The sequence below is a fragment of the Vipera berus genome (assembly GCF_964194415.1).
Source record: "Vipera berus genome assembly, chromosome: 3".
Taxonomy (NCBI): domain Eukaryota; kingdom Metazoa; phylum Chordata; class Lepidosauria; order Squamata; family Viperidae; genus Vipera; species Vipera berus.
Window position 1 is genome coordinate 10,744,499 of NC_138204.1, and position 27,893 is coordinate 10,772,391.

The 27,893-nt window shown below is 44.3% G+C and overlaps 1 protein-coding gene across 2 annotated transcripts; it reads right to left on the reverse strand.

Moving 5' to 3' along the window:
* On the reverse strand, positions 1-26,833 carry LSM14B (LSM family member 14B). 2 transcript variants are annotated; one of them, XM_081323888.1, is made up of 10 exons: positions 26,351-26,829; positions 13,722-13,885; positions 11,667-11,802; positions 9,828-9,944; positions 5,860-6,024; positions 5,654-5,731; positions 4,373-4,534; positions 3,939-4,092; positions 2,687-2,867; positions 1-1,288 (listed from the first exon to the last, which is right to left on the reverse strand). In XM_081323888.1, the coding sequence occupies exons 1-9, from the start codon at positions 26,469-26,471 to the stop codon at positions 2,696-2,698; spliced, it is 1,269 nt and encodes a 422-aa protein (XP_081180014.1). In that variant the 5' UTR covers positions 26,472-26,829; the 3' UTR covers positions 1-1,288; positions 2,687-2,695. The 2 variants fall into 2 exon arrangements, with proteins under 2 accessions (XP_081180014.1, XP_081180013.1); XM_081323887.1 differs by lacking the exon at positions 5,654-5,731 and having other exon boundaries at positions 26,351-26,833.
* Between the last annotated feature and the right edge of the window lie 1,060 nt (positions 26,834-27,893).

Below are 27,893 nucleotides of genomic sequence, written 5' to 3' on the forward strand. Positions count from 1 at the left end.
AATGGTTAAACATTTACATGTTTATTTATAATTACAATTTACATGACTCCATAATGCGACCTCACCACAACGTGTCACTCTGTGCGATGAAGGCCTACAAAAGAAACTCAAAGCTTTACACCAACTTAATGCAAGACCTAGGGGAGCCATGGAAATGGGGGAGGCAGGGAGGAGACATGGCCTCCAGTACGGAAGCCTTTCAACAAAATATTTCTACAAGATAAACAAAAGTGGCACAAACCTATTACTAAAGGCTTGACCAATTTCCATGCAAGTGTATAATCCCTGTGTGCTCCTATCCTCCACAACTATTTTAAAAACAAGCAAAAAAACCGAACTATTTATAAAGTTGGAGGATGATAAGACCAACTGAATTTATTGAATGCCCAAGCTTCATTTACAAGTTGCATCTCGCATTTTGAGGCCACATGAAGCTTGGAACTTTTCCCCTTTAAATCGAGAGATTAAAAAAAAAGATCCCTCAAACTTTTGCTGAAAGGGCATGATGTGAGTTTTCGCTTTCTCCGCCGAGAGAAAATTCGCAGTGGCGTAGAACGGCTTCATCATTAGAAAATCGACCATGGCATTCATCCCGGATCCGTCTGAGATAACTAATTCTTCTGAGGGGTGACCAGCACTCCAAGCAACTCTGCAGTGTGTAACTCTCCAAAGAAAGATTTCTCGAGGGGCAAATCAGGATTTACAGATACATGGTCAGCAACAAATCCCATCACTACATCACACAACATATTTTTTTTTGCACTAGAATTGGTTTCTAGACATCAAAACAATCTGCTCCAAAGGGGGGGAGGATGAGGAAGGTGAAGAGAAAAGCACAGAAGTCAGAAGGATGCCAGCAGACTTGTCAGCTCTCCACATTTAAGTCACTGGTTTCATTTTTTTTTTTTTTTGAAGAGTTCAGAATTGCATCCCTTTCTTTAGGAATAGAACAAGCGCTGCGCCGTGTTCAACTACAACAGCAGCTAGAACTTAAAGAAGCAGCACAGGTTCCATGCACTACTTGCAAAAGACCCTCACCCGCAAAAAGAGAAAAATTGGGAGGGAGAAAAAAAAAAAGAGAACTTCTTGATTCGGTGGATCCTGAGCACACTCCGGTTGAAGTAATCCCAGTTGCCCCCATCTGCTGTGATAAGACTTAACAACAATCCCATCTGAATTCAGGCTTGTGAAGGTCAAGTTTCATCCACCCATTCTTTTTTAAGTGCAGCAGTTTGTATTGTTCCCTCCTTCCTATGTACATGATTTCATAGCAATGGGGTTGAAAGCTCTAAAAATAAAAACGAGAGACATGGTGTTTTTTCTTCTCAAATATACAATAAATGTATTCAATTTGTTCGCTGCCCCTCTCGCTGCAAGTTGACACTTTTATCTAAAAGACTGCTGGATGCTCATTTACTTCAAATGAATAAGAAAGGGGTGGAGGCACAGGAGACATTGTTAACCTTTTCCCAAGAAAGAACAGGAGAATTTGAGGGCATTGGGCGTTTACGATTCCCAGACTTGTCTCAAATGGTATAGGGTCGCGGTGGCGAACCTGTGGCACGCGTGCCACAGGTGGCACGCAGAGCCCTCCCTGTGGGCACGCGCGCCATCGCCCCAGTCCTAGGCCTTCAGCTGGGTTTTATAAAACCTTTTCGCTTTAGGACTCCACCGCCGTGTACAAAAAAAGTTCAATCGATCAGTCAATTTCAACTTCTCGCGGGGAAAAAAAAGTTCTCGCAAGTTGGAATCGATTGACTTTTTAGTCCCACCCAGTCTGCCGTTACCACTGCAGCCACGCCCACCCAAAGGGCCATACCCACCCAAAGGGCCATACCCACCCAAAGGGCCACGCCCAACCGGCACCCAATGATACGTAAGTGGGTTTTGGGTTGCAGTTTGGGCACTCGGTCTCTAAAAGGTTCGCCATCACTGGTATAGGGTATCCTGCTTGAACATGGGGTTGGACTAGAAGGCCTCCAAAGTCCCAGCTCTATTCTGATTGACTTATTGATTGATATCACCTTCAAAGTACATTGAAAGTATTTTAAGTCCTAAAGGTTAATTATGTACAGCTAGTCCCTCCACTTAGTGACAGTCTGAAGTTACAACAGACGTCCCAAACGTTGCAAATAAGATCTGTTTCTGAAGAGTCGATGGCCACTCCCGGTCATGTGATTGCATTTTGGGGGCCTGGCAATTGGCCCACGTTTCTGACCATTTGCAGCACCCCAGTCATGCAACCGTGACTGAGGACGTTACCACCAAAACCTGGCATTTACTTTTGGCATAAAAATGTCCCGTCTTAAGCAACTTAATGACGGTGGCCTTTGCTTAATAATCACGTATTCACCTAATGGCCAATACAAAAAAGGTCGTAAAATCGGGGGTCAGTCACGTGGGCGATCCACTTTATGGATGATCCAAAATTGATAACCGTTAACGGGCAGGTTCTATTATGGTCATAAACTGAGGATTACAAAGCCCTTGAAAAATTCTCCCTGTGAGAAAAGCTTGGGCTACTGTAAAAGCAACTATTTCGCTACTTTAAATATCCCCCAAAGAGTCTAATTAGTTACTTTTGAGGAACAGACTCATTATAAGCAAACGATTTAATTTTCTTCATTCATCCCAGCTGCTCTATTAAGAAAGCTGAACCTGAAATACTTTTAATTCTGTAACTTACCTGCAGAATTCAAACTCTTCCAGTACCAACTCTGGGAGTGGCTTGACTTCGCCGCACAGCTCCAGACCCCCTTCCACCACGAAATCCCCCACGAAAACTGCGGCCACGGAGAAATCGTCCAGAAACACCGAATGTCTCTGTGTTCAGCTTCCGCTCTTCAGCCCATGTTGTACGTCGCGAACTAAAAAACAAAAGTAACCAGCTCTCTTGTTACAGTTAAGTTCTCTTTAACTTCCCGATGTAAAGCTCTTGACTCCAGCAAAGAGCAAGACTAAAGCCATCGCATCATTTCCCACACAAAGGTCACAAAATATAAAGTGTGCTTTATGTTTGTAATTTTTCAAATCATATTGTTGTGGCTGAATTTTCCAAAACATGTACTGTAGATCCAAGTAATTTCAGAAGGATGAATTGGGGATAAAGGATTCGGTAACCAAGCAGTATTTATGGGTTACTTCCTGCCAAGAATATGTTATATACATTTGGCTTCTTTTTCCTGCTTCTCTCTCACGCTAAAATCTTAATTAGGGCTTTTCAAGCATGGCGTCAATAATCCGGGAAGGGCTGTGGGTAAAATCTACAATATAGTACAAAACTGAGAAAGGCATTCCTTTGCAACTGAAACAAGGACCAGGGGACTGCAGATTTAAGGACATTCATTTGTTGAAAAGCAAATTCCTGCTCAACATTGGGGTATAGAAGAACAAAAAACATTAAGATTCAAGGTGCTGGTGATGACCTATAAAGCCCTAAATGGCTTGGGTCCGGACTATCTAAGGGAACACCTGCTGCCGGCATCAACTTCCCATCGTCCTGTGCGCTCCCATAGGGAGGGTCTCCTTAGGGTGCCGCCGGTCAGGGAATGCCGGCAGGTGATCCCCAGAGGGAGGGCATTCTCTGTGGGTGCGCCTGCCCTTTGGAATGATTTACCTGTGGGACTCTGGACTGCCCCCGACCTGCGCTCGTTTCGCCGGGACCTGAAAACCTGGCTTTTCGATCTTTCTGGCCTGGACTGAGGGGTTTTTTAGTTTTAAGTTTTAACATTGTTTTATTGTTGGGCTATTAATTAATTGTTTTTAATTCTATTTTTTAATCTTAATTTTATATTGTCTTTTAAATATCGCCCTGTAAACCGCCCTGAGTCCTTCGGGAATAGGGCGGTATAGAAAACTAATTAAATAAATAAATAAATAAAATAATAAAATTAGCGTGGAAGAGATAAAATAAAGCTGCGAGAGTTACTGTTTGTTACCTAGACTTCAGTTCCGATGAGATGTTATCGAAGAAAGATTTTGTTTTGTCATAATAGCAGTTGGGCCCCAGTAGATCTTCATCTGGATTGCCATCACAGTTTTCAGCAGCCATAGTAGGCTCTCCCTTATCTTCACCGGTCTCAACTTTATCATCTGATAAGGGTTAGGGGGAGGAATCATTATTTTAAAATGTGCATATATGCAACAAGCTATATTGGTACTAGATCAGGGGTCTCCAAACTTGGCACTTTTAAAGACGTGTGGACTTCAGCTCCCAGAATCCTTCAGCCAGCATGGCTGGCTGATGAATTCTGGGAGTTGAAGTCCACAAGTCTTAAAGTTGCCAACTTTAGAAACCCCTGTACTGGAAGTTTTCTTTCACCCATATTAAGGAGTGGGGGACTGGGATACAAGAAACAGCCCAAATACTAACCCTTGAAATTAAGTTTCTTCCTGAATTCTTTATCCAATTCTTCTCGGTTGAACTGCGCGTTGGCGCTTTCAAAATCAAAGTCACCTTCAAACTTTATGGTATTCTCTTTCACAGTAGCTGGTCGATTCTGTCCTCGGGAACGATTCCTAGTTCTTCTATTTCCTAAACAGAAGAGGTTACAATCTCCTAGCGAGAATTCATTTAATTTTAGACAAAGCAAGGCTTGACCTCATATGCTCCTTGCTTAAGGCAGTGCACACAATGCTGTGCTTTTCAACATCATTTGAATGCCACAGAAGTGATGCCAGCAAGCTGGCTGATCTGGTATTTCTCATTCTGTTAATACTTGACTGGCATGAATACCTAGAATTTGACAAGACATCTCCTTACGCTCAACAGAAGGCATCCATCAAATCAGAAACTTCCAAGAAATTTTGCTTCTGAATCTTGTTATACAGGTAGTCCTCGACTTACAGCCATTCTCTTAGTGATCATTCAAAGTTGCAACAGCACTGGAAAAACCGACTTATGACTGTTTTTCACACTTACGACTGTTGCAGCAATCCCCCATGGTCACATGATCAAAATTTGGACGCTCAACAACTGGCATGTATTTATGAAGGTTGCAGTTTTCTGGGATCATGTGATCACCTTTTGTGCCCTTAAGACACAATGGGGAAGCCAATTTCATTTCACAACTGTGTTACTAACTTAACAACTACCAGTGATTCACTTAACGACTGCGGCAAGAAAGGTCGTAAAATGAGGCAAAACTCACTTGACAACTGTCTTGCTTAGCAATGGAAATTTTGGGCTCAATTCTGGTCGTAAGTTGAGGGCTACCTGTATTCCAACATAGTGAAAAATAATTCTATTTAATTTAGGACTATTTTGCTTAACAACTTCCACTCTCCTGAACTTTACAGAAACAAGTTCTTGCATCCTAATTCATCTTTACATTTTGACTTAAGATTTGAAACATTTCTCCTGGAGCAGCACAGCTTCCTAGGCTAACCCTACCCAAGCCATATTACTCCACAAGACTTCAGGTCCTTGTGGATTGTAGAGATGTCCTCTCGTGGTAATTCCGTTTTTCATGCAGAGATGTTGAACTGTTCTAGCCTTCAACTAAAGTAGGAATATACTGAATTAATTAGGAATAATTAATGTTTATCCTTCTGTGAAAGGCGGCATTACAGAAGTAATGCAGAAGAGGGCAATTCAGTTGCTTTGAAGAATTAAATTCAATTACTTTGGACAATTTACAATCAGGTAACATACCTGATCTCCTCCTCTGGGGCCTTCTATTCTCATCATTCACCTGCCCTTGCGTTTGCACAGGTGGTGGGTCAACTATATCTAGGACAAAATAGGAAAACCTGTTCACTCCACAGAGCCAAGATGCTGAAAGGCAACAGCTGATGGCAGTTCCAATTATTATTAATTTAAAACACTGGCATATTGTCTGAAGGAAAAGATTTCAGTACCATTTGTCTTGTTATTCTGCTGAATCTGACGGGTGTTGCGTGGAATGGCTGGAGGAGCTTTGACTGCCTTTTTGGGATTCAAGCTGTTATCCAGTGGGCCAGTCTGAACAGCCTGCTCCACCATTGGACTTTTGCGCACTGAATGAACAGATGGAAAAGCGGCACCTGGGAGAAACCAAGCAATGTCAGTAGCCCCTACACTCGTTCAGACCAAACTTGACTTGTGCTCAAGAGAGATTTTGGCTTCCCCCTCAAATCCTGTCAAAAGGATTTGAAACGGAATCCTCTCCTGAAAGTGGCTTACTCTAGGAAGCATTAGCGACTGATCAAGAACACCGCACGGATGGAGATGCTACAAGGCACAAATTCCATTTTCCATTTATAGTTCCCAAATAGCAGCATTTCAACAGGATAAATAAATTTGGCTGTGCGTATTTCACCCCAAACCCGACAGGTGCTCTGATTTAGATGAAAATCACACACTTTGAATCTTTGGGAAGAAAGTCTGAAAGTTAAGCTCTTTCACACAGAGATGTGAGTATTGACATAATGGAAAGACCTGGATCACACAACACACGGAAGTTGAAGTGTTGTTCTTTTGACTAAGTTACAATTGACTGGATAAGTGCAGCGTGCTAAGCCAAAGCCAAACAAGGAATATTGCTCAGAGTGACATACGCATGTGCCCACATTTACAAAGGGGTAACTTGCTTGATCGTCAGGTGATTATAATCACGGATTCCTCACCATACCAAAAACTTTTGACACAGGCAGCTAGCATTAAAGTTCCACCGATGCTCAAAGGTACCCCTATAAAAGCATACCAATTTCAGACAGACGGGAATTTGCTAGCAGATCGGACCTATCCATTCCAGTAAAGTTAAAAGCAGCAAATCTAAACATCCCATAATAATCTGGTTCAAGGGAAAACATAGCTTTTCTTGGGAGGGCACACATTCAAACTTTTACCAGAATCGGTGTGTTTCAGAAGAAAATCATTTAGACTTCAATGGGTTTCTTTATCTGGGAAAATAGTTTCTAACGCAGATACCACATTAAAAAAAAAGTCATTTGGAAGCCACTCCACTCAAAACATGCAAATTTAGAATACCTGCGAGACAGTTGTTATAAAAGCAAACTCAACAAAGCCTCCGTGAGGAAAGAGACAAGGTTTCAGCCTATGTCCCTGTAAAAGAATTAGGAGCTGACACCAGGAAGTTACAAAAGCCTTTTAAGGGGGAGGAACAGAGCCGTAAGAAAGGATTTAGAAAAGCAACTACAATAATTCAGAGATGGTTTCTTGACCTGATCTGTCTTGAGTTGACAAGTCCTCTTGACAGGTCTTAAATTTTATATTTAGTATTTTTTTCTAGCTATTTTAACTCTGATAACAGCAGGAAGCAGTTGTGAAGCAAATAAAAACACAGCAAGATCAAGGTTCTCGCTAAGGACACTGCAAGCTTCTGTTTTGGAAGGGAATTATGACATGCAGATATACATGGATTCCTGTAACTCTTCAACTGCAGAATTCAGTTAACTGAATATATAACTCTTTCTTTATGATTTACGATCAAGTTCATCTCTTTCCCATCAAGTATTCCATTACTGTGGTGCTGGTTGAAAGATCATATGCAAGAAAACAAATTATAAAAAATAGAATCATCTGTAAACCTTGTCTGGGTCCCACATATCTACTTTAAAAAAACAACCAACCACAACATAATTGTACTTGAAACTAACTTACACAGTAGGCAATTGTACAGAGATATACATTTCTACAGTAAGATGAAGTCCAACCACTTAGTAACTAAATTATTGAAAATTAGATCTGAACCACGAAATCTGATTTGGATAAAGGGATGCGGTGGCTCAGTGGGTTAGGACGCTGAGCTTGTTGATCAGATGGTTGGCAGTTTGGCGGGTCAAATCCCGAGTGCTGCGTAACAGTGAGCGCCTGTTACTCGTCCCAGCTTCTGCCAACCTAGCAGTTCGAAAGCACGTAAAAATGCAAGTAGAAAAATAGGGACCACTACGGTGGGAAGGTAACAGCGTTCCGTGCGCCTTTGGCGTCTAGTCATGCCGGCCACATGACCACGGAGACGTCCTTGGACAAGCGCTGGCTCTTCGGCTTTGAAACGGAGATGAGCACCGGCCCCTAGAGTCAGAAACGACTAGCACGCATGTGCGGGGGAACCTTTACCTTTATATGCTTTAAAAGGTAAAGGTAAAGGTTCTCCCGCACATGCGTGCTAGTCGTTTCCAACTATAGGGGCCGGTGCTCATCTCTGTTTCAAAGCTGAAGAGCCAGTGCTTGTCCGAGGACGTCTCCATGGTCATGTGGCTGGCATGACTAGACACCAAAGGCGCACGGAACGCTGTTACCTTCCCACCGTAGTGGTCCCTATTTTTCTACTTGCATTTTTTACGTGCTTTCGAACTGCTAGGTTGGCAGAAGCTGGGACGAGTAACAGGCGCTCACTCTGTTACGCGGCACTCGGGATTTGACCCGCCAAACTGCCGACCTTCTGATCGACAAGCTCAGCGTCCTAACCCACTGAGCCACCACGTCCCCCCTACAGGTATATGCTTACAGGCTTGTTACATATTAAGTTACTGCTTGAAAAGTAAAAGCAGTAAAAAAAACCACTGGAGGTTTTTAAGTAGAGACTGGACAGTCACTTATCTGAAATGGTATAGGGTCTCCTGCTTGACCAAGGGGTTGGACTAGAAGGCCTCCAAGGTCCCTTCCAGCTCTATTCTGATTGATATATTTGTGCAATGCTTGTGTTACGTCAAAACCTCTTGAAACCTTTTTTAAATGGCCCTGAAGACGGAAAAAAAAATTCTAGAGCTGCAAATAACTTCTAAGATGCCCAGCTGACAAAATAGCAGTACCTTTTCTGAATATCCAATGCAAGAAATCCAGAAAACGTCCATTACTTAAAAGCCACTCACAGCTTCCCCCAAATATGATTCTGAGGAGATTTGCAACTTCAAATAGCTCTTTCTTGACCTCTGCTTTAGACAATCCAAAATTCAAGAGGAAGTGTGAAGGAAATGCCACCAACCCCACCCCGCTGCCGAGCATTACCGGTGTTGAACATTATTCAAGAAAATGCACCAAAAGGCATTTAGAAAGCAAAAAAATAATAATAATATAATCACCTGAAGAAAACAAGAATCGACTCTCTGACGGAAAATCTTACTGTAGAAATGTTCAGTACCGAACAAAGAGGTTGCTACTTGTCCTCTGCTTCCCAACTATTACCTACCCGTTGCTGAGCCCTGGCCTCGCACGCTTGCCACAGAATTCGAGCAAGAGGAAACTCCGGGCCCATCAACTTAGTCAGGATGCCAAATTCTCCAGGCCGTAATTTGTCTGGCCAAACCGTTTTACCAAATGTTAAGCCACTGCGTTCCAACACCAGCCAGGAATTCACAACACGTGCCCATGTACAATGAATTGCTTTCTGGATGTCCTATCACCTGCCAATACACTAAACATTGTAGGGAATAATTTCTCCCAGCTTTAATTTTTATTCTTCCCCCTCTCCCCCCCCCCACTTCTCTTAGTTGCACAGACAGGACTATTTTTTTGCAAAGTAGAAGGCTTCCAAATCTGCCACAGCTTGTTCTCCGTGTGTTTACGTTCCCAAATTTCTCTGGCTCTGCCCTGCACTCTCCCTTCTGTCTGGTTTTTCACCTCAGAACGTGAAAATGAGTGGCTAAGAAAGGCGAGTTCCTGTTCGGTCTATCCGTCTGATACCTGAAGTGGAAGCAAGTGCACCAAAAGGCTTTCAGAAATAATTACTGCAGTAATTCTTGCACACGTTACTCTGTTTGGGAAGAAGAAAGGGGTTGTTGTTTTTTTAAAAAAAATAAAAATAAAAAAATAAAACAAAAACAAAGCTTTTGCGAACACCGTGCAATAATTCTTCTAAAACTCGGAATCCTCAAGCTGCTGTTACCCTTAGAAGACAACAGATGTGGCTCTGATGACATGTCAGGCTCTGAAACTGGCTGTGGAGATGAAGAAGTGCTAGGACTGGAAGCAGCGGCTGACGCTGGAGGGCTTACCAGCTTCTCTAGAAAGACAAGACAAGGGAGGAGAAGAAAAAAAGCAGAGGAGGAGAATGGTGAGACACAGGGCAGTACTGACATCCAGGTGACTTGAGGAGAGAAGGTTTAAGCAGCTAACATATTGGAGTCGTGGCCAGGGGGGCATTTGCCCAGGTTCGCCTGGTGCGCCAGTTGCGCCCCTATCTGGACCGAGATGCTTTACGTACGGTCAGTCATGCGCTCGTTACCTCCCGTGTTGATTGCTGCAATGCTCTCTACATGGAGCTGCCTTTGAAGACCACCCGGAGACTTCAGCTGGTGCAGAATGCGGCTGCGCGGGTTGTGATGGGAGCATCCCGATACTCCCATATTACACCCCTCCTGAGTGAGCTGCATTGGTTACCGGTTGCTCTCCGGGTGAGATTTAAGGTGCTGATTCTTACCTTTAAAGCCCTACATGGCCTAGGCCCGGGATACCTGCAGGACCGTCTGCTGCCAGGAACGACTTCCCGTCGCCCTGTGCGCTCACACAGAGAGGGCCTCCTCAGGGTGTCGTCGGCCAATGTTGGCTGGCGACCCCCAGGGGGAGGGCCTTCTCTGTGGGGGCACCTGCCCTGTGGAATCAGCTTCCCTTGGAGCTCTGGATGACCCCAGATCTCCGGTCCTTTCGTCGTGACCTTAAGACATTTCTTTTCCAACAGGCCAACCTGAACTGATGATAATGGGGTTTTTAATCTGGTTTTAAGGTTTTATTGGGGCTATAGATATAGTTTAATTTTAATTTTAATATTTGTATTCTCTTGTATTTTATTGTTGTTAGCCGCCCTGAGTCCTTTGGGAGATAAGGCAGCATATAAGTCCCAATAAATAAATAAATAATTATTTTTTAAAAAAAAAAGTTCTGAAACTTGGAAGAATTTGACCAGGGAACAAGACGGGTCCTGGTTAAGTTGCCCACCGTCAGATGTACGTTGCACGTCACATGCTCACTTTATGCAGAAATACTTTAATAAAAGGGACAGAAATGAAGAAATGGGCAAAAAAACCCCAACGTTTTGTAATTTAACAGCGAGCACTTTATTTTTCCTGAACGACGGTGAAAACGTGAGTAAATTTTCACACTGCTCAGAACTGTACATAAAGAGAAAATTCCTGTTTCCAAAAGTATGTTAAGTGTCCGTGTAGAAAACAGAGTCCAACAATTCATCTACCCCTTACGAAAAACCTAAAAGAGTAACTGCTCAGATGGACTGAAAAGAGGAAGGAATCCTAGGGTTAGGGTTCAAACTGATATTCATTACTTTGTGCATTTTTAGTAGCCTGTCTAAAAGTGGATTAGTTGAACAAGCTTCACTTAATAACCTTGTTTGAAAACCAGTAAGCAGTTAGGTTTTTCATAAAGCAACAAGCGTAACTTCTGGAGACGCTGGTGTTTGCTAGGCTAGGCTTTCCACAACCTAGAAATGGCCCAAGTTCAATGCACCTTTAGTCTAATTCTCACTCTACGCACCAGAGTCTGTGCTACGGTGGGATGTCTTCAGATGGGAGAGTTGCAAAATGAAATGTTTTCCTGCAATGCTTTGAAATAAATTATTATTATTTTTTTAAAAAAAATAACGCTGTCCCCTTATTCATCAACCTGTATTTCTCCCTCAGAAGACCATTCTCTGAGGATATGTAGTCCACCATTAAATGGTGCAGCCCAGAGACCAATCATCTCCGTGACAGGCAGATCTTTATTTACTCACCTAAACCAAGAGATGCTGCATACTGCTGGCCAATCAAAGAATTGGCGGCAAGCTGATTGTAGGATGACATCCCTCTGAAAGGACTGTAAGGCACATGAGGTTGAAAAGAGGATGCAGACGCAGAGCTGAGAGACGACTGCAAAAAGTGAACGTTAAACAATTATGCTCCCCTGAGCAAAACGAAGAAAACAATATGGATGACGGCACAAACACTGTCATTAAATCTATATTTTTTTTAAAAGAAAACATGCAAAGATTAACACATATTATGCCCTAAAGAAGACAAAAGTGGTCTGGCTGCTGAATATGCTGAATGTCAAGCTGGCAGGCAATTTTAATATCTGGTGGATAACATAAATCTCTTGGATGTTGTGAAAAGAACAGTATTGCAAGGGGGAAAAAAGGGAAATCCTTGTAACCATCAATTTACAAATCAAGTGAGGAAAGAGTCATTCAGCTGTAGAATAGGATCAATTCTCCACATGAAGCTGAAGATGAAAATCAAACTACTCTAACTTGAATTATGTATTATCATCTTAATAAAGAGTGGTGAAGACACCAGGGTAGGAACTGGGAGACCACGAATTCTGGGAGTTGAAGTCCACGAGTCATAAAAGAGCCAAGGTTGCCTACCCCTGGTCTAGGACCAGTACTGCCGTTAAGATCAGGTGGATTTCACCTTAACTCCCATTTCACTATGAATGTTTGCAAACGAATACATCCTAAAACATGGCTAACAATATTTAAACTAAAAGTGAAACATCTCACATTGACTGCAGACTTAATGTGGGCACCGATTCAATACACTAAACTGTTAATCAAATGGATTAGGTGTCACAACAGATTAAACCACACAAAAGAAACCAAGATGAGCAATAACTAAGGGTAGCATTCTTATGGAAATGCAGTTTGCTACGTTTTAAGCTGACCTCATAAGCACTGTAGGTAAATAGTCATTATATTTTAGATTTAAATAGCCACTGCAGTTTGTTAACTATGGCTGGTTTATCACGGTGTGTAAACCAAGTCCTGTCTGAAATTAATAACATGGTGGCAAACAATAGCAACTTAGTCAAATAGTAGACAAAACATTTGAAAAACCTTAAAACGCAGGAAGTATTTGTTTCTTATTTTCATTTATGCTCCTGAAACAAGTAAACTCCAATATACTGTGCATCTGCATTCAAACCTGAATGTTCAGATTGTTTTGAAATGGCTAATATTGTTCTTGCATAACTAAGACTAGGAGTCTAACCAAACCAATCTGCAGAAATCGCTGTGTTGAAATATGTCAGGTTTTCTAAGCAATATCTTGACCAAGGGTGATTTTTCAAATGAGTTCGGAAATACCAGCCAAAGACTGACATTAGCCAATTATAGGGAACAACTGATTTCCATGTTACAAATGATTCACTAACCTGTTCTAGTCAGGCCACCTACAATATTTCTCCATTAGGATCTGTCGGAGTTGTAAATTCATTGGGAGAGGACCGCATTTATACCGTCACAACGGAGGACATCCTTGGTGGAAATATGTGAGATAATCAGCCTTCCATCCTTCTGAGGTCAGTAAAATGAGGACCCAGTTTGTTGGGGGCAATATGCCAACTCTGTAAACTACTTAGAGAGGGCTATGAAGCACTGTGGAATGGGATATATGTAAGTCTGGTACTATCGCTATAATCTTCCTAATCACACTCTATAGTTTTGGAATAACAACTAGTTTCACTTCTGTTATCCCTGTGCCAGAGCAGATAAGCAGGTTTTAATAAGATTGCTAATATGCTACTGTGGTTAAGCTGTTTGTATTCATGTTTTCATTCTCTACTTCACTTGCAATTTTATTGTTCTTCTCCGTGAGCACTACATTTAACAGAAAGATATGATACCAATTTAATCTTAGACAACATTGCAAGCAACACTATAGTCAATCTTACCGAATTAGAATTTATCAGTAGGCCCAGTTGAATTTATACGCCTACTAATGGTATTTTTTTTTACTGTTCTGACATTTTGACAAAGAAACTTTTATACATTCCAGGTGGAATTACTTACTTGGACAATAGCAGGATCTTGGGGCAGATTATGCTGTGCTTTTGGAGGCTCACATACAGTGATGTCTTTAATGTCACTCCCTCGGAATATGATATATTCATAAACTTCCTCCCTCGGAGGAGCAGGACGATCCGTGGGACGATCTTCTGTTCCAAATGAGCGCACTTTGAAGAAAGACTCAAGCATTAGTATTTGAGCTCGCCAGTTTTTTCCCCACACCCTCCTTATATCAACGTCTCTTTTGGCCATATGTTTTGAGCTATGCTATCACTTTTCAAAATGCGAGTTTAGTATTGATAGGAGAAAATATCTGTAGCTCAGGGTAGAATTGAGGGAGTCCCTTGGCGCTCTCTGAGCTTGGGTTGTTTTCTTGCAGATGCTTCATCACCAAACTAGGCAAGGTCATCAGCACAAGTTAGTATTTGTTAAGAACTTATACGGACCTGGCTACCAAGTGGTCGTTCTTAGCACTTGTTGACCAATATTAAAGGCTGCCTCTTGCCTCCCCCTCTCCGTCATACTGTATTGTTGCTTTGGAACTGAGATAACGCCTGCGCAGGAAAATTTATCAACTGACAATTTCCCAATTTTTTCTAATCCAAACAGTAATGGAAGAAACTTATTTCTCTTCCATGCGTTCTCCCCAATCCAGGAGGTGGGGCAAATTGTGGCCGAGTGACAGGGTATCCCGTTTAATGTTCCCTCCAAGAATCTTATCCAACACTTATGCTGATAGAATGCGATCTATTTTTAAGCCATATTTTGAGAGTACAGATTACATGACTAAAGGTAGTCCTTGACTTACGATCACAATTGAACCCAACCTTTCTGTTGCTAAGTGAGACGTCTGTTAAGTGAATTTTGCCCCATTTTATGACCTTTCTTGCTACACCTATTAAGAGAAACACTGCAATTGTTATGTTAATAATACGGTTGTTAAGTGCATCTAGCTTCCCCATTGACTTTGCTTCTCAGAAGGTCACAAGAGGTGATCCTATGACCCCGGGACACTGCAACCATCATAAATATGAGGCAGTTTGATCATGTGATCGTGGGGAATGCTACAACAGTGGTGTAAAAAATGGTCATAAATCACTTTTTTCAGTGCTACTGTAACTTCAAACAGCCATTAAATCGTTATAAACCAAGGACTACCTGTACAATTATGATCTTACACTAAACATGTCTAGCAGTGCACTAAGAATCTGTAATAATAGCAACTTGGGATTACATTTTACACTGTCACTCACAGAGATATCTTCCCCTCACTATTGTTATTAGAACATATGAGATGTTATCATATTAATTTCCTGTTATGAGTTATCAATTTGGCCACTGTGGGAAAAGAATGTTGAATTAGATAGGCATTCTAAAGCCAAGATCTATTCGATATGTTTTCAGCATTAGGCAGAGACCTTTCATTTTCCAAAGGCTTTACATGATTTTTTTTCTTCCTGAACAATAAATATTTCATTTATATGGTTATCTTTAAAAACCTGAATTGGCTGGAAATACTTATTAAAAAATACTACATAACTGTATAAATGAAAGATACAAAAATACTGTTTTAATGCTGTTTTGTACGAGTGGTCCAGAAATTAAAACATATCAAGTTTCACTCCTGTTTCAAATAAGTAGATTACTCAAAATTATACTTGAATGTTTTGTTTTTCACTAACATTGCTCACTTGCAGGAACGAAACCATATAATTTGGGGCTGAAGAAAGAAGCAAACCAAATACTGAAGTAATTCATCCCTCAGTTTTCTTTAAATCATGCCTATCCAACCCTTGCAGAATGGAGCAATTAGCAAGGAAGTTTGACACGGAGAGAAAAGCAAAATGTTTATTCAACATAAAAAGAAAAAAGCCTGGTATTTTTTTAAGACAGTAATTCTCAATCCCAAAACTTGTTTACAATGGGGGTGGAAGGAGAAACACATTTGGACAGGAAGATCAAGGAGTTGTTCCACACACACACAAAAAGCATGGCCTAATAATAGGATTCACTTTTTCGAGAACCAAAATGGCACGGGCATTAGGCTGAACTGAATCAAATCAGCAGCACTTCATTCACACAGCAGCAGATTCCTTTGTTTTCACACTACAGCTGACAAGCTTCCACATTCATCCATATCTGTTGCTGCCAGATTAAAGCTAGAGGTCTGGTTGTGTGTTCAAGATACGCCTCTGAACCAGTTAACGCCCAGTTAACTCTTCAAATGCAGCCAGTGTGTTAAAAGCTTTGCCTCTTTTATTTCCTTCCTAAACGTAATCATAGCCCGCCCGGGTTGTTAAGACAACGAAGCCTGGAATTTTGGTCATAAATTGTTGTGATCGTTTAGTGAGACACGCATGGGACAGCCTCCCTTAACAACTACAGCTCCAATTCTCCCCAGATGTGGTTGTTAAAATGATTGCACAGGGGTGTGCCTCAGGGTGGAGGGAGGCCTGGCACAGAGAAACCTGTTATGGCTTGAAAGACCTCACCCAGCTAGGCCCGCTAGCATGTGGGCCTCCTACACCCCCTCCCCAACTGCCTAGAGGCCTGGGCCTTCTTCCTGCCCCACCATGCCTGGGTCCCCCTCCTGCTGCCGCTGCTGACAGCCATGCCCAGCTGATGTGAGGCTCAGATAGAAAGTAGGGAAGTAGAGAGGCAAATCTTTCTCAAGGATGACCAGGAACAGAAAGTTGGCCAGCAAAATGATGAGGCGGGGTGAGATGGGACAGGGAGAAGGCCCAGGCCTCTTGGGACTAGTGGGGGGAGGGAAGAGACTTGCATGCCAGTGGCCCTAGATCAAATGTGGCCCTTTTAATGACTTGTGGACTTCAACTCCCAGAATTCCTCAGCCAGCGTGCCTGGCTGAGGAATTCTGGGAGTTGAAGTCCACAAATCATAAAAGGGCCACTTCTGAAGACCTCTGCTCTAGATGGCTGATGCCTTCCAGCCCACAACGGGGAGAGGTTGCAGAGGTCCCAAAGTTGTAAGAGCATGCATTCTTCCAAACGCCGTCATTTTGATCACATGACGCGGGGCAGTGCAACATTTGGAATTTTGGGCAGGGGCCATAAGTCCCTCTGTCCAGCCTGAATAGTCACTGAATGAACAATTTTAATTCTAAGTCCAGGACACGTTATTGCTTTCATAGCGTGCTATTATTGCCTCTTCTATTAGGAAGAATGGCATCATGGCTATTACATCTTTACTTGTTGAAGGCAGGTAAAAACAAATTTATCACATCCAGGACAGACCAACAAAAACATTAGCAACAGAATCTCTGCAACAGAGTCCATCAGACAAAGTTATGATACTTTCCCATAGGGCCCTGCGCACAAGTCTGTGGTACTCAACTGAGCACAACTCAGTCCAATGATTTCACCTGACAAATAATAGTTTTCCTCCGTTTTAAAGGATTCAATCCTTCAAGTTAATGAAATCCTGAAGCAGATATAACTTTCTTTTCAGGATTCTGCAGAAGCCTGAAAATGACAATCTGCTTTAATAAATTTGACTGTAGCCTTCATTCATTCCTTTTTAAAATTTATATGATGTGCAGCTAATACTAAAAACACAATTCATATACAAAAAGCCCACAGAAAATTCAGAGCAGCCAGAAGAAAATTACAAAAACACCAGGTACCACAACAGGAAATAGGCACCACTACACATTCAGAACCCCAGGCTACTGCACAGAACCAACTTTTCAAGGTCTTGCAGGAAGTCAGTAGGGCTGGGGCCAATTTTAATGGCTGGAGGGATGATATTCCAGAGGGCAAGCCCCACTGCAAAAGGGGCTCCCCTCTTGGATCCCAGCTGACACTACTTAAGAGGGGACCCACAGCATGGCCTACTGCTGGACAGGATTGGACAGACAGAAAGAAATCAGGGAGAGATGGTCCCATAAATAATCCATCCCAATAGCAACAGTACTTAAGACTTTTAAACTGCTTCATTGTGCTTTACAGCACTCTCTAAGTCAGGGGTCTTGAAACTTGGCCCTTTGATGACTCGTGGACTTCAACTCCCAGAATTCCTCAGCCAGCTTGCCTGGCTGAGGAATTCTGGGAGTTGAAGTCCACGAGTCATCAAAGGGCCAAGTTTCAAGACCCTTGCTCTAAGTCAGACATGTCAAACACAAGGCCCAGGGGCCGGATCCGGCCCGCAAAGTGGTTTCATGCGGCCCGTGAAGCCATCCTGGAAACAGTGAGGGAACAGCCCCCACTGCCTTGGCCCTGGCCCAGAGACCCTCCTCCTGCCAGAGACCCTCAGATCTGTCCCACTCCTGCCTGGGCCCCCATAGGCACCCTTGATGCGAACGATGTAAAGCTGGCCATGCCCACCCAGTAGGCCATACGCACTCTAGCCACGCCCACCCAGTAGGCCACGCCCACCCAGCCCCTGAGGGCAACCACAATGCTGATGCGGCCCTCAATGAAATTGAGTTTGACACCCATGCTCTAAGTGGTTTACGGAGGCAACATCTTGCCCCCAACAATCTGGGTCTTCATTTTACCGACCTCAGAAAGGTAGAAAGCTGAGTCAAATCGATCTGCTGGCAGTGGGCAGAGTTAGCCTGCAATACTGCACTCTAAAAACTGCACCGCCAGGGAAAGCCCAAGTCACGGAAGCCTTTAAAGGTGACTACCTTCATCTTCAATTGCACCCATAAGCACACCAGTAGCCAATGCAGTTTGCAGAGCAGCGATGTCACATGTGCCAAATAATAAGCACTTTTGATTTTGGTGCACATTCTGCACCAGAGGAAGCCCTATATAGAGTTTATTATAGTCATCCAATTGGGAGGTCCCTTAGGACATGAGTGACTGAGCAGAGCATCCGGGTCAAGGAAGGGGTGCAACTGACACACAAATGAAAATTGTGCAAAGATCTCCTAAGCTAGGCTGCCTCTTGCTCCTCCTCTCTCAGGAGCTGTGTGTCCAAAAGAACCCCCAGATTACACACTGGTTCTGAAGCAGTGGCAAGACCATTCAGAACCAAAGTGGAAGGTTCAAAGGGCCCCAAACCCCAAAGTCACTCAGTCTTATATTTTTGCATGAGATCTAAACTGTATTATCCAAACCTTTATTTAAAAATGCATGACTTCCCCCCCCCCCCCGGCTTTGATGAAAATACGGAATCAGAGTCTCCTCTTCTAGAAATAAAGATTCATTTCAAACTTAGTTTAGAACACAAAATTTAGATCAGACATGTCAAACACAAGGCCTGGGGGCCAGATCCGGCCCGCGAAGTGGTTTCATGTGGCCCGCGAAGCCATCCTGGAAACAGTGAGGGAACGGCCCCCACTGCCTCGGCCCTGGCCCAGAGACCCTCCTCCTGCCAGAGACCCTCAGATCTGTCCCACTCCTGCCCAGGCCCCCATAGGCACCCTTGATGCGAACGATGCAGAGCTGGCCACACCCACCCAGTAGGCCACACCCACTCTAGCCATGCCCACCCAGTAGGCCACACCCACCCTGGCCATACCCACCCGGCCCCTTGAGGGCAACCGCAATGCTGATGCGGCCCTCAATGAAATTGAGTTTGACACCCCTGATTTAGATGGAGCAATCCTGCTGCTTGAAGGATCCACTTTTAAAGTTCCTTCAGGATCAAAAGGTATGCTGTTAAAACAATCGAGGTTAAATGAGGATTTGCAAACAGAATTCAGCATTCTTCAGCGACTACACAGTATTTTACTTTTCCACATGTCTTTCCATGGGGAGGAAGAGCTACAGACTTGAATCAATTTCTTAGCTCCTGTTATGATGGGGGGGGGGGAAATCCCAGTGGCACAGACACTGTTTGGCCACTAGAGGGCTTTGCAGCATTCAGCACTAAATCTGCTTCTATTTCCCCCCAAATAGGTAGACTTAACAATCCTAGAGAACTCTTGTTTAGCAAAGAGGTGATTCTGGAAATCTTTGAAGTGGTGCTAATCTAGCACACCCAGAAGGCCTAATAGGTTAATTTTTAAAGACAACTGAGCAGCCTGTTCCTGCCATTTCAAAAGGATTTTATGCACTCTTCTGTTACCACATTGCATTTCTCAGTCCACGTAATCCTCGACCTACAACTATTTCACTTAGTGACTGTTCAAAGTTACAAAGACACTGGAAAAAGTAACATACAAGCATTGCAGCATCCCCCACAGTAATCAAAATTGGGGCAATGAGCATTTATGATGGTTACAGCAGCCTGGAGTCATGTCCTTGCCATTTGAAACCCAGCCAGTTTCTGACAAGCAAAGTTAATGGAGAGTGTCAGATTAGCTTACTGACCACGTGATTCAACTAAAAACTGTGTGTGTGTGGGGGGGGGGAGGAAGTGGTAAAATCAGCTGGAACTCACTTAGCAACGGAAAACGTGGTCCCAACTGTGGTTGTACATTGAGGGCTACCTCTATCTGGATTTGCTTCTTCTTTTACATATCTATGTTTTTGCTTCTCACAACATTATAAATCTTTACAAAACATTAAGGGAAAGGGCCTAACTGCCTTTTCTTCTCCGTTTTGGGTCTCAAGAACTTGTTTTTAACTAAGGAGAAGAACTGTTCATTCTTTGGTTAAAGAATTTTTTTTTCTTTTCACCTTTTTGTAACAGAATCAACAACAGCTTCACCGGGAGAAGATTCTTTTAACAGTATACAAAATGCCTCTGTACCTGGAATGGATTCTAAGGCACATTTTTCCCCTCTTTTATTTTTAGCTTGTTTTTATAGCGCTTCATTTTGAGAATATTTAGTGTTCAAATATTTTAAGACCGCATGAAGGACGCCAAATATCCTATATCTGTGGTGGTGAACCTATGGCATGCGTGCCACAGGTGGCACGCAGAGCCCTCCCTGTGGGCACGCGCACCGTCACCCCAGTCCTAGGCCTTCAGATGGGTTTTATAAAACCTTTTCACTTTAGGCCTCCACCGTGTGCAAAAAAAAAAAGGTTCAATCAATTTCAACCTCTTGCGGGAAAAATAAAGATCTCACAAAGTTGGAATTGATTGACTGAATTTTTTAGTCCCACCCAGTGTGCCGTTACCACCGCAGCCATGCCCACCCAACGGGCCACGCCCACCCAGCAATACATAAGTGGGTTTTGGGTTGCAGTTTGGGCACTCGGTCTCTAAAAGGTTCGCCATCACTGTCCTATATCGTTCAAAAAGTCCCTTTTTCCCCTTGCACGATCCACAGGAAGCAGGGAGTAATTAGCAAATTTCAGCCACTTCCCAAAGGGATTTGACTTTTTGCATTACTGGAAGCCGATGCCTATGACAGAAACAATGCTGTAAAAGCTTTGCCTAGTTTTAGCCTTGCCAAAACTTCAGTTAAAAAGAGCTTTGCCTCAAATTGACCTAGGTTCTCTCTAGAAGCTGGTAATTCCTTCCATATAAAAGCTCAGCGCTAATCATCCCAATACTTCTCAAACTTGACAGCTTTAAGATGTGTGGAGTTCATTTCCCAGAATTCACCAGCCAGAAATCCACGTCTAAAGGTTGCCAAGGTTGAGAAACATTGGATCATTCTGAAAAGACATGTGCCTATACTCTTGCAGGGCAGAGGATTGATAATATTGATTCATAATATGATAGGGATGGCTGAATTCTGGCATGAGTTACTGTCTACATTGGTTCCAAAGGATGCCTGACTTCTCCATGGTTCCTGTCTCTATTTTAATCCAGTTGCCATCTTATCTGAATATGGAGTAAGCCCTCTTTCTTTAATCAATCCAGCGTGCCAAACCAGCTGCCAGCAATTGGTGGACCTTGGCAAACATGCAATTACGGTAGTATCTCCAGTCTCAGAGATACAGCATTCCTGGTTTATTTAAAAACTTGGTACTCTAGTCTAGATGACTATTCAAGTTCATCTCTATAGACAGGCAGCTTCTGGCCACAATCAGGGGTCCCCAACCGTGGCAACTTTAAGACTTGTGGACTTCCAAGTCTGGGTTGGCTGGGGAATTCTGGGAGTTGAAGTCCACAAGTCTTAAAGTTGGCCAAGGTTGAGGACCCCTGGTCTAAATGATTTCACTATTCTGAAATCACAAGTTCCAACAGGCTAGCAAAAATGCTAACAACTCTTTCCCCTACAAGGCTCCTGGAATTTAGGCTGCTAATTCTGAAACTCTAATTAAGGATTAAAAGTCCTAAGCAATTCCGTCCATTCTTTTCTGATGGTATTTTAAATGGTGCCATCTCACAGACATTAATAACTCCAAGAATCTGGGTTAAATCAATGCAGCCAGCCATTAGATAATTTTGCCACAACTTTTGAGAGCTAAGAAAATTATGACAGCCCCTCACAACTTAGGGCAGGGGTACCCAATCCCGAGGCCACAGACTGATATCGGTCCATGGCCTGCTAGGAACCAAGCCGTGCAAGCAGCAGGTGAGTGAGTGAAGCTTCCTCTGTGCATGCGCCGGATCTACGTTGCATGCAAAACCACCACCCCTCCCAGTCCGTGGAAAAAGTGTCATCCACAAAACCGGTCCCTGGTGCCAGAACAGTTTGGGGACCGCTGATTTAGAGGACTCGTTTCTTCTGCAATAGCTTGTGCTTGATTGGGCAACCACCTAAAAGTTTCTCAACTTTCTCCCTGATTACATAACATTATCAGTATTGTGTTCTGTCAACCTGTCCACAACTGGAGCAACGATCTAACTAAGCCAGGCTGCATGTAGGTGTAACTGGTTAAGGTGCTGGTGTAGAAACCAAGAGACTATGGCTTCTAGTCCTGCTTTAGGTTGGATGACTTTGAGGCATTCACACTCTCTCAGCCCAACTCACCTTGTTATGAGGAAAATAGGAAGAGTAAGGAACATGTTGCCATCTTCTGAGTTATATTAACAAACAGACAAAAAACAGGCAACAGCATCCACAGATAATCCTTGGTCTGTCTCTGCAGAAAAAGCTAATTCAAAATCCTTGGTGCTTTCTAAGCATTTAGTCTATGCCAAGGGGTCTTCAAACTTGGCAACTTTAAGACTTGTGGACTTCAACTCCCAGAATTCCTCAGTCAGCCAGGTTGCCAAGTTTGAAGACCATTTATGGCCATTCCACAAAGGCCATATTTCTTGAGCAGTATGTTCTTACGTGTGGACTCATTTTAATGCAATATTTGAAAATGCTTCCTTCGCTGGAGGCCATGGTGTTTTAGTTCTGAATTTTTTATAGACACACACTTTTTCAAAGGCCCTTTTTCCATTTGAATTTTCCCCCCTCTAACATAAATGATGGGGGGATATTTTTACGGATGCTTCTGAACCAAGTGTGGTCACTTCAGCTTTTCCTCACTGGAACAAAAGAAAACTAATATTACTACACAAAAATGCTTCACAACTTCAGGTAACTCTACCGGAACAGCAAAGCTACCAAGTGTAAGGCTTCACAACTCTGGGTATTTTTTTCTAGTGGCAAAATGACAAATATTCTAGAATCCTATAAATATCCCCACTATACATCACAGCTAAAAATTGGTTCTCCACACCTCTCTCCCAACATTACACCCTGTAGTTAACTGATAAAGCCAGAGCTGCTAAAAAATCAAACGCTCTTGAGTTAAAAGAAAATCTGCTTCTGTGTATAATCTGAACTTTTCCAAAAGAACTTTTGGAAATCAAAAAGAGAAATGAAGCACTGTTCCTTAGGCATCTTATATTTTTCTTCCAGAATGTGCCACTAAGAAACTGAACGGCCAAAAGGAGCGGCGAATTGAGGTCAGAGAAGAAAGTTTAGGATAGCCACACGTTACTCAGATTCAACATTAATCAAGCATAATCCATATCTTTGCCCCGATGAGTATTACTCAGTAAAGTTTAAAGCTGATTTGAAAACAATCAAAGGACAGGAAAGAAGACACCCATTCTCTGGAGGACCTTAACTAAAGAATATTCTCAAAAGTTTTGGTTGACTTTTCACACAGACTTTAGACCTAAAAAACATTCTAGAAAACTTAGCATTACAGTTCTAGAAGTCCACACTATTAACAAAGCAATTCCCATTTCCCGCCCCCCCAAAATGACTAGATAGATCACGCACATCAAAGACAGAACAAATTGATCGTGTTTTCAACATGACTACGCGCTCTGCTCACATGTACACAAGTACGCATTAATTGGTACCTGTGTGTGCTCATATTCTTCACAAATCTTTAGTAAATAAAATAAACTTCAGGAGCACAGTTTAAATTTTAAGTCACCTTCTTATTCTAAGCTACAAAATAATAAAACTGGCTCAAAATGGATAGGCCAACACTATAAAGCGTTGGACCCCCTTAGCCTGCCTCTCCTAGAATGGGACTTCAGTGCTATATTGTGCCTTTGTACAGCAATCTTGGAGAAGTGTCCTTTCAACTCTAGCTTTGTTTACTTCACCAGGCAATAATGTTGCGGAAAAGTGGAAATTTAATAGGAATCTTCTTACCAAGTCTTCCATTAAATCATCGTTCAAAGCTTTTTCATGGTTCTCTTGAGTGAGAGGGGGAGGGAGCTGAATAAAACCAAATATTCATTGGTGTTTAACTAACTTCAAACAGCAAATGAATAAATGGCCAACTAGTACTTTTGGGAGAGTGCAGTTATGCTGTTAACAATGGAACAAGGGCTGGCAACAGACACAGACTACCTCATTTTCCAGAATAAAATGCATTTTCTATATTCCTAAAATAAATGAAAAACATTTTAGCAGGATGACATTCTTGCACAAAGCACATCTTGACTCTCTGGTTTCCATTAATGTCATTTTCACCCTTTCCGAGTACCCTTTTTTTTAAGAGTCAGGATGGGGAAATTATTTCTATTTAATCCCCAATATTACATAGTGATTCTTTAGAAAAATATTGTGTAATAAATTTCCACATGAATTGTAAGCTCTGAATGACTTCTCTCCCCTTGGATGTAAACTTACCTTCTATTACAAAATATGTCTTTCCCCCCAAAACATTTTAACCAAGCAGTATCTGCTATACTGTATTTTGCTTTTATAAACATCCAGTCCATATAACACTGTGTCTACATGTAATGCTTTTCAGGGACATTGTTTCAACTCTTAAACTGCCCAACTCTTAAACTGCCCAAGGTAAGCAGCATTAGAGCTATTCAGTATGGAACATCCATATTTTTTTTTCTTTTGGAAATAGAAACTTTCTAAAACCTTCTAAACATAAACATAAGAATGGAAAATTTGCCAACACAAGTGCTTTTACTGAAATCAAACAATGTGAGGATCCCGCATGCCCACGAGACTTGGAAATGGTGAAGTTAAAAGAACTGCTCGCACAACTTGCTTGCCCCACTGTTCACAAAACTACAGCTTAACAAAGCAACACACCTGGCTAATACTTGCATGGCAGACTGAATCCTAAACCATTCAGAACCAGAGCCGGTACCGAAGGCTAAAACGTGACCGGCCCTTGAAGTCACCAGCAGCTTTTTACTACACCGCTACTTTGCTTTGTTGTTGTTGTTAGTTGCAAAGTCGTGTCCGACCCATCGCGACCCTATGGACAATGTTCCTCCAGGCCTTCCTGTCCTCTACCATCTTCTGGAGTCACTTTGCTTTACAAAACCCCAAACAATCCCATTTGCTCAGCGGATTGCAGCCAATTCCTCCTCCGCTCCTCAGCACCCCAGCAGGGTATAAAAAACCAAGGCTGAGCCCCATCTTCCAGACTAGCTCCTCAAAAGGAAACGTTTGAAATCGGGTTCAAGAAGCAGGTTGCAGCGGGGTGGCAGTGATGGGAGTTTTCCATATTTCCCCCCCTCCTCCTCCTCCCCCCAAAAAATCACCCTAAGGAGGAGGCCAACGTTTTTGTACCTGACAGCCCCTCTCTTCTCTCTCTCTCTCTCCTCCCCCCACCCCGAAATTCAAACTCCCTTCTCCCTTTTCCAGCACCGACGTGCAAAGGGTCTCGTGTACTCCTCCAGCTTTGGAAGGCCTAAAAAGGGAGCCCTACGAGAAAGCGAAGGGTCCCTCGCTGTCTCTCTCTCTCTCTCCCCACTCCACACACACACACACCACACACAGACACCCCAGCCCCGGCTCTCGTCCCTCCCCTCCCCTCCCCGGACCTTCACCTCCTTTGCAAAGCGCTCCCCCCCTCCTCCCTTTGCAGGTCTGCGGCGCGCCGGCCCCTTTAAAGGGATGCGGATCGGGAGCCCAGAGCCCGCTGAGCTCCGGGCTGCTCTTCTTCTCCTCCTCCTCCTCCTCCTCCCCCTTTTTTTGCAACCCAGCTGCGGCCCTCCCGCGTCGGAGCCCCAACAACAACAACGACGACCCGCGCTCGTGTCCACCCCTCCCTCCTTTCTCCTCCCCCCCCGGGCAAGTGGGGTGGTGGAGGGGGGGGTGCAAGAAGAAAAGAGCCGCGCGGGGAAGCGAAGCCGAATCCCGCGGCGCCGCCGCCGTCGTCGTGGCCGCCCTGCGCCATCGGCTCTCCCCGCCCAGCCCCTCGGGAACACCGGACGCAGGCGGGGCCCGTCCGCCCCCGCATTGTGTGTGTGTGTGTGTGTGTGTGTGTGTGCGGAGGGGGGGCAGGAGGCCGAGGAAGAGGCGTCCCCCCCTACACACACACACACACACAACTTCCCTCGGGCGCGCCCCCCCCGTCCTCCTCCTCCTCCTCCTCCTCGGGCCCTACCCTTGGCGAGGGCGACGGTGGAGTTGTCGGTGTCGATGGTGTAGAGGATGCCCTCGTAGCGGATCTGCGCCTTGGAGATGAGGCTAATCTTGCTCCCGATGTACGGCGTGCCCGAGCTCATGGCGTCGGCGCGGAGGGGGCCGCCGGTCGGCCGCGCAGGCGAAGGGGTGGGAAGGCCTCGGAAGGCGGCCCCGACACAGCCCGGCGGCCGGGCCGGACGAGCTGGGACTGCTGCGGGGTGGCTGGCGGGTGTGCGTGTGCGTGCGTGCCGGGGTGGGTGGGTGGAAAGGGTGCCGCAGAAGGCGAGCCAGAGAGAGCAGCCCCGCGGACCAGGACGGTGCAAGGCGTCGTCTCCGTCTTCGGCGTCTCCTCCTCCTCCTCCTTCGCAACCCCGCGGCTGACGGGCTGTCTCGGCGGCACACGCGCGCCCCGGCCGGGAGAGGGACCCACCGCTCGCGCCTCCGCAGCGGACTGAGAAAGAAACCCCCCCTGCCGGCCGCTCCTTTTATAGACCGCGGCCAGGGGAGGGGAGGGGGGATAATGGAAGAGCCGGCGGGAGGCAGAGAAAGGAACCAGAGGAGGACTGCGCGGAGCGGGAGCGGAGGGAGGGGGGAAAAGAAGGCGGGAGGGAGGAGGAGGAGGAGGAGGAGGGCGGGGCTACGCAGGCGCCGCGGCCTCTGCGTGCGCGCGCGCGCCGGGCGGCTGGCGAGTGGAGCGGGAGGAGAAAGGGGCGGGGAAGAAGCAGGTAGGCGGGCTTGTTTTGGATGGAGTGGGAGGGAGGGGCGAGAGGAGTCACGTGACGGCCCAGCTGCTGGCATTGTAACGCAGGCGGAGGAGGGAGGGAAAAGGAGCGTAGCGCGGCGGTGGAAGAGTTGAGTTGCGCTTGGGCTCGTTCGGAGCGCGTAAACCTGGTTGCTGGAACTGGGGAGTCTCTCTCCTCAGCCAACCCAGCCCCACCCGCCACCCCAGTTCTGGATCGCATCCCTGAAAAGCCTGCTTTCCCAAAACACAGATTTAGCCTGGGCGGTGTGAATGGCGCAAAGCTGCGCGGGTTAAGGAGATCGGGGTTTCTAGCAACTGGATTAGCCCAATGTGCTTCCCTTGTGGTTAAAGGAAAAACGGGTTGGTCGGTCAACCCTAATTCCTGGGTTGGCGTGATGAAGCAGGGACGCAGGTCTGATTTGCACAACCTTGCTAAGCCAAAATGCTCAGCTGGTTGGTAGCTGGGCAGGTGCCCTGCTCTGGTATTCAGAGGAAAGGAGCTTGACAAATTCTGCTGGGAAATTTAAAAAAGGCTGGGTAATGTACTATTTGATGGTATAATTTACAAGATAAACTAAATGCAATGCAACTTCTCTTCATCATACTGGAGATGTCGACTATTGTTACGGCTGATTGTCCTGAGCAAATCCAACCAAATGTGGTTTATTTAACACGTTAAAACAATTTACCCAATCAACATTTTTATATTAAAGAGTCAATTATAATTAACATTTAAAGTTGGTAACAAATGAAGGATATCTCCTGGGAGTTGCAAAAGTAG

Excerpts from the sequence above, each read along its gene's own strand:
- LSM14B (XM_081323888.1), bottom strand. The coding sequence starts at position 26,471 with ATGAGCTCGGGCACGCCGTACATCGGGAGCAAGATTAGCCTCATCTCC. Across the intron at positions 5,732-5,859 it reads GCAGAATAACAAGACAAATG|ATATAGTTGACCCACCACCT; the intron begins GTACTGAAATCT and ends ATTTTGTCCTAG. Across the intron at positions 4,535-5,653 it reads GCCCCAGAGGAGGAGATCAG|GAAATAGAAGAACTAGGAAT; the intron begins GTATGTTACCTG and ends TCTTCTGTTTAG.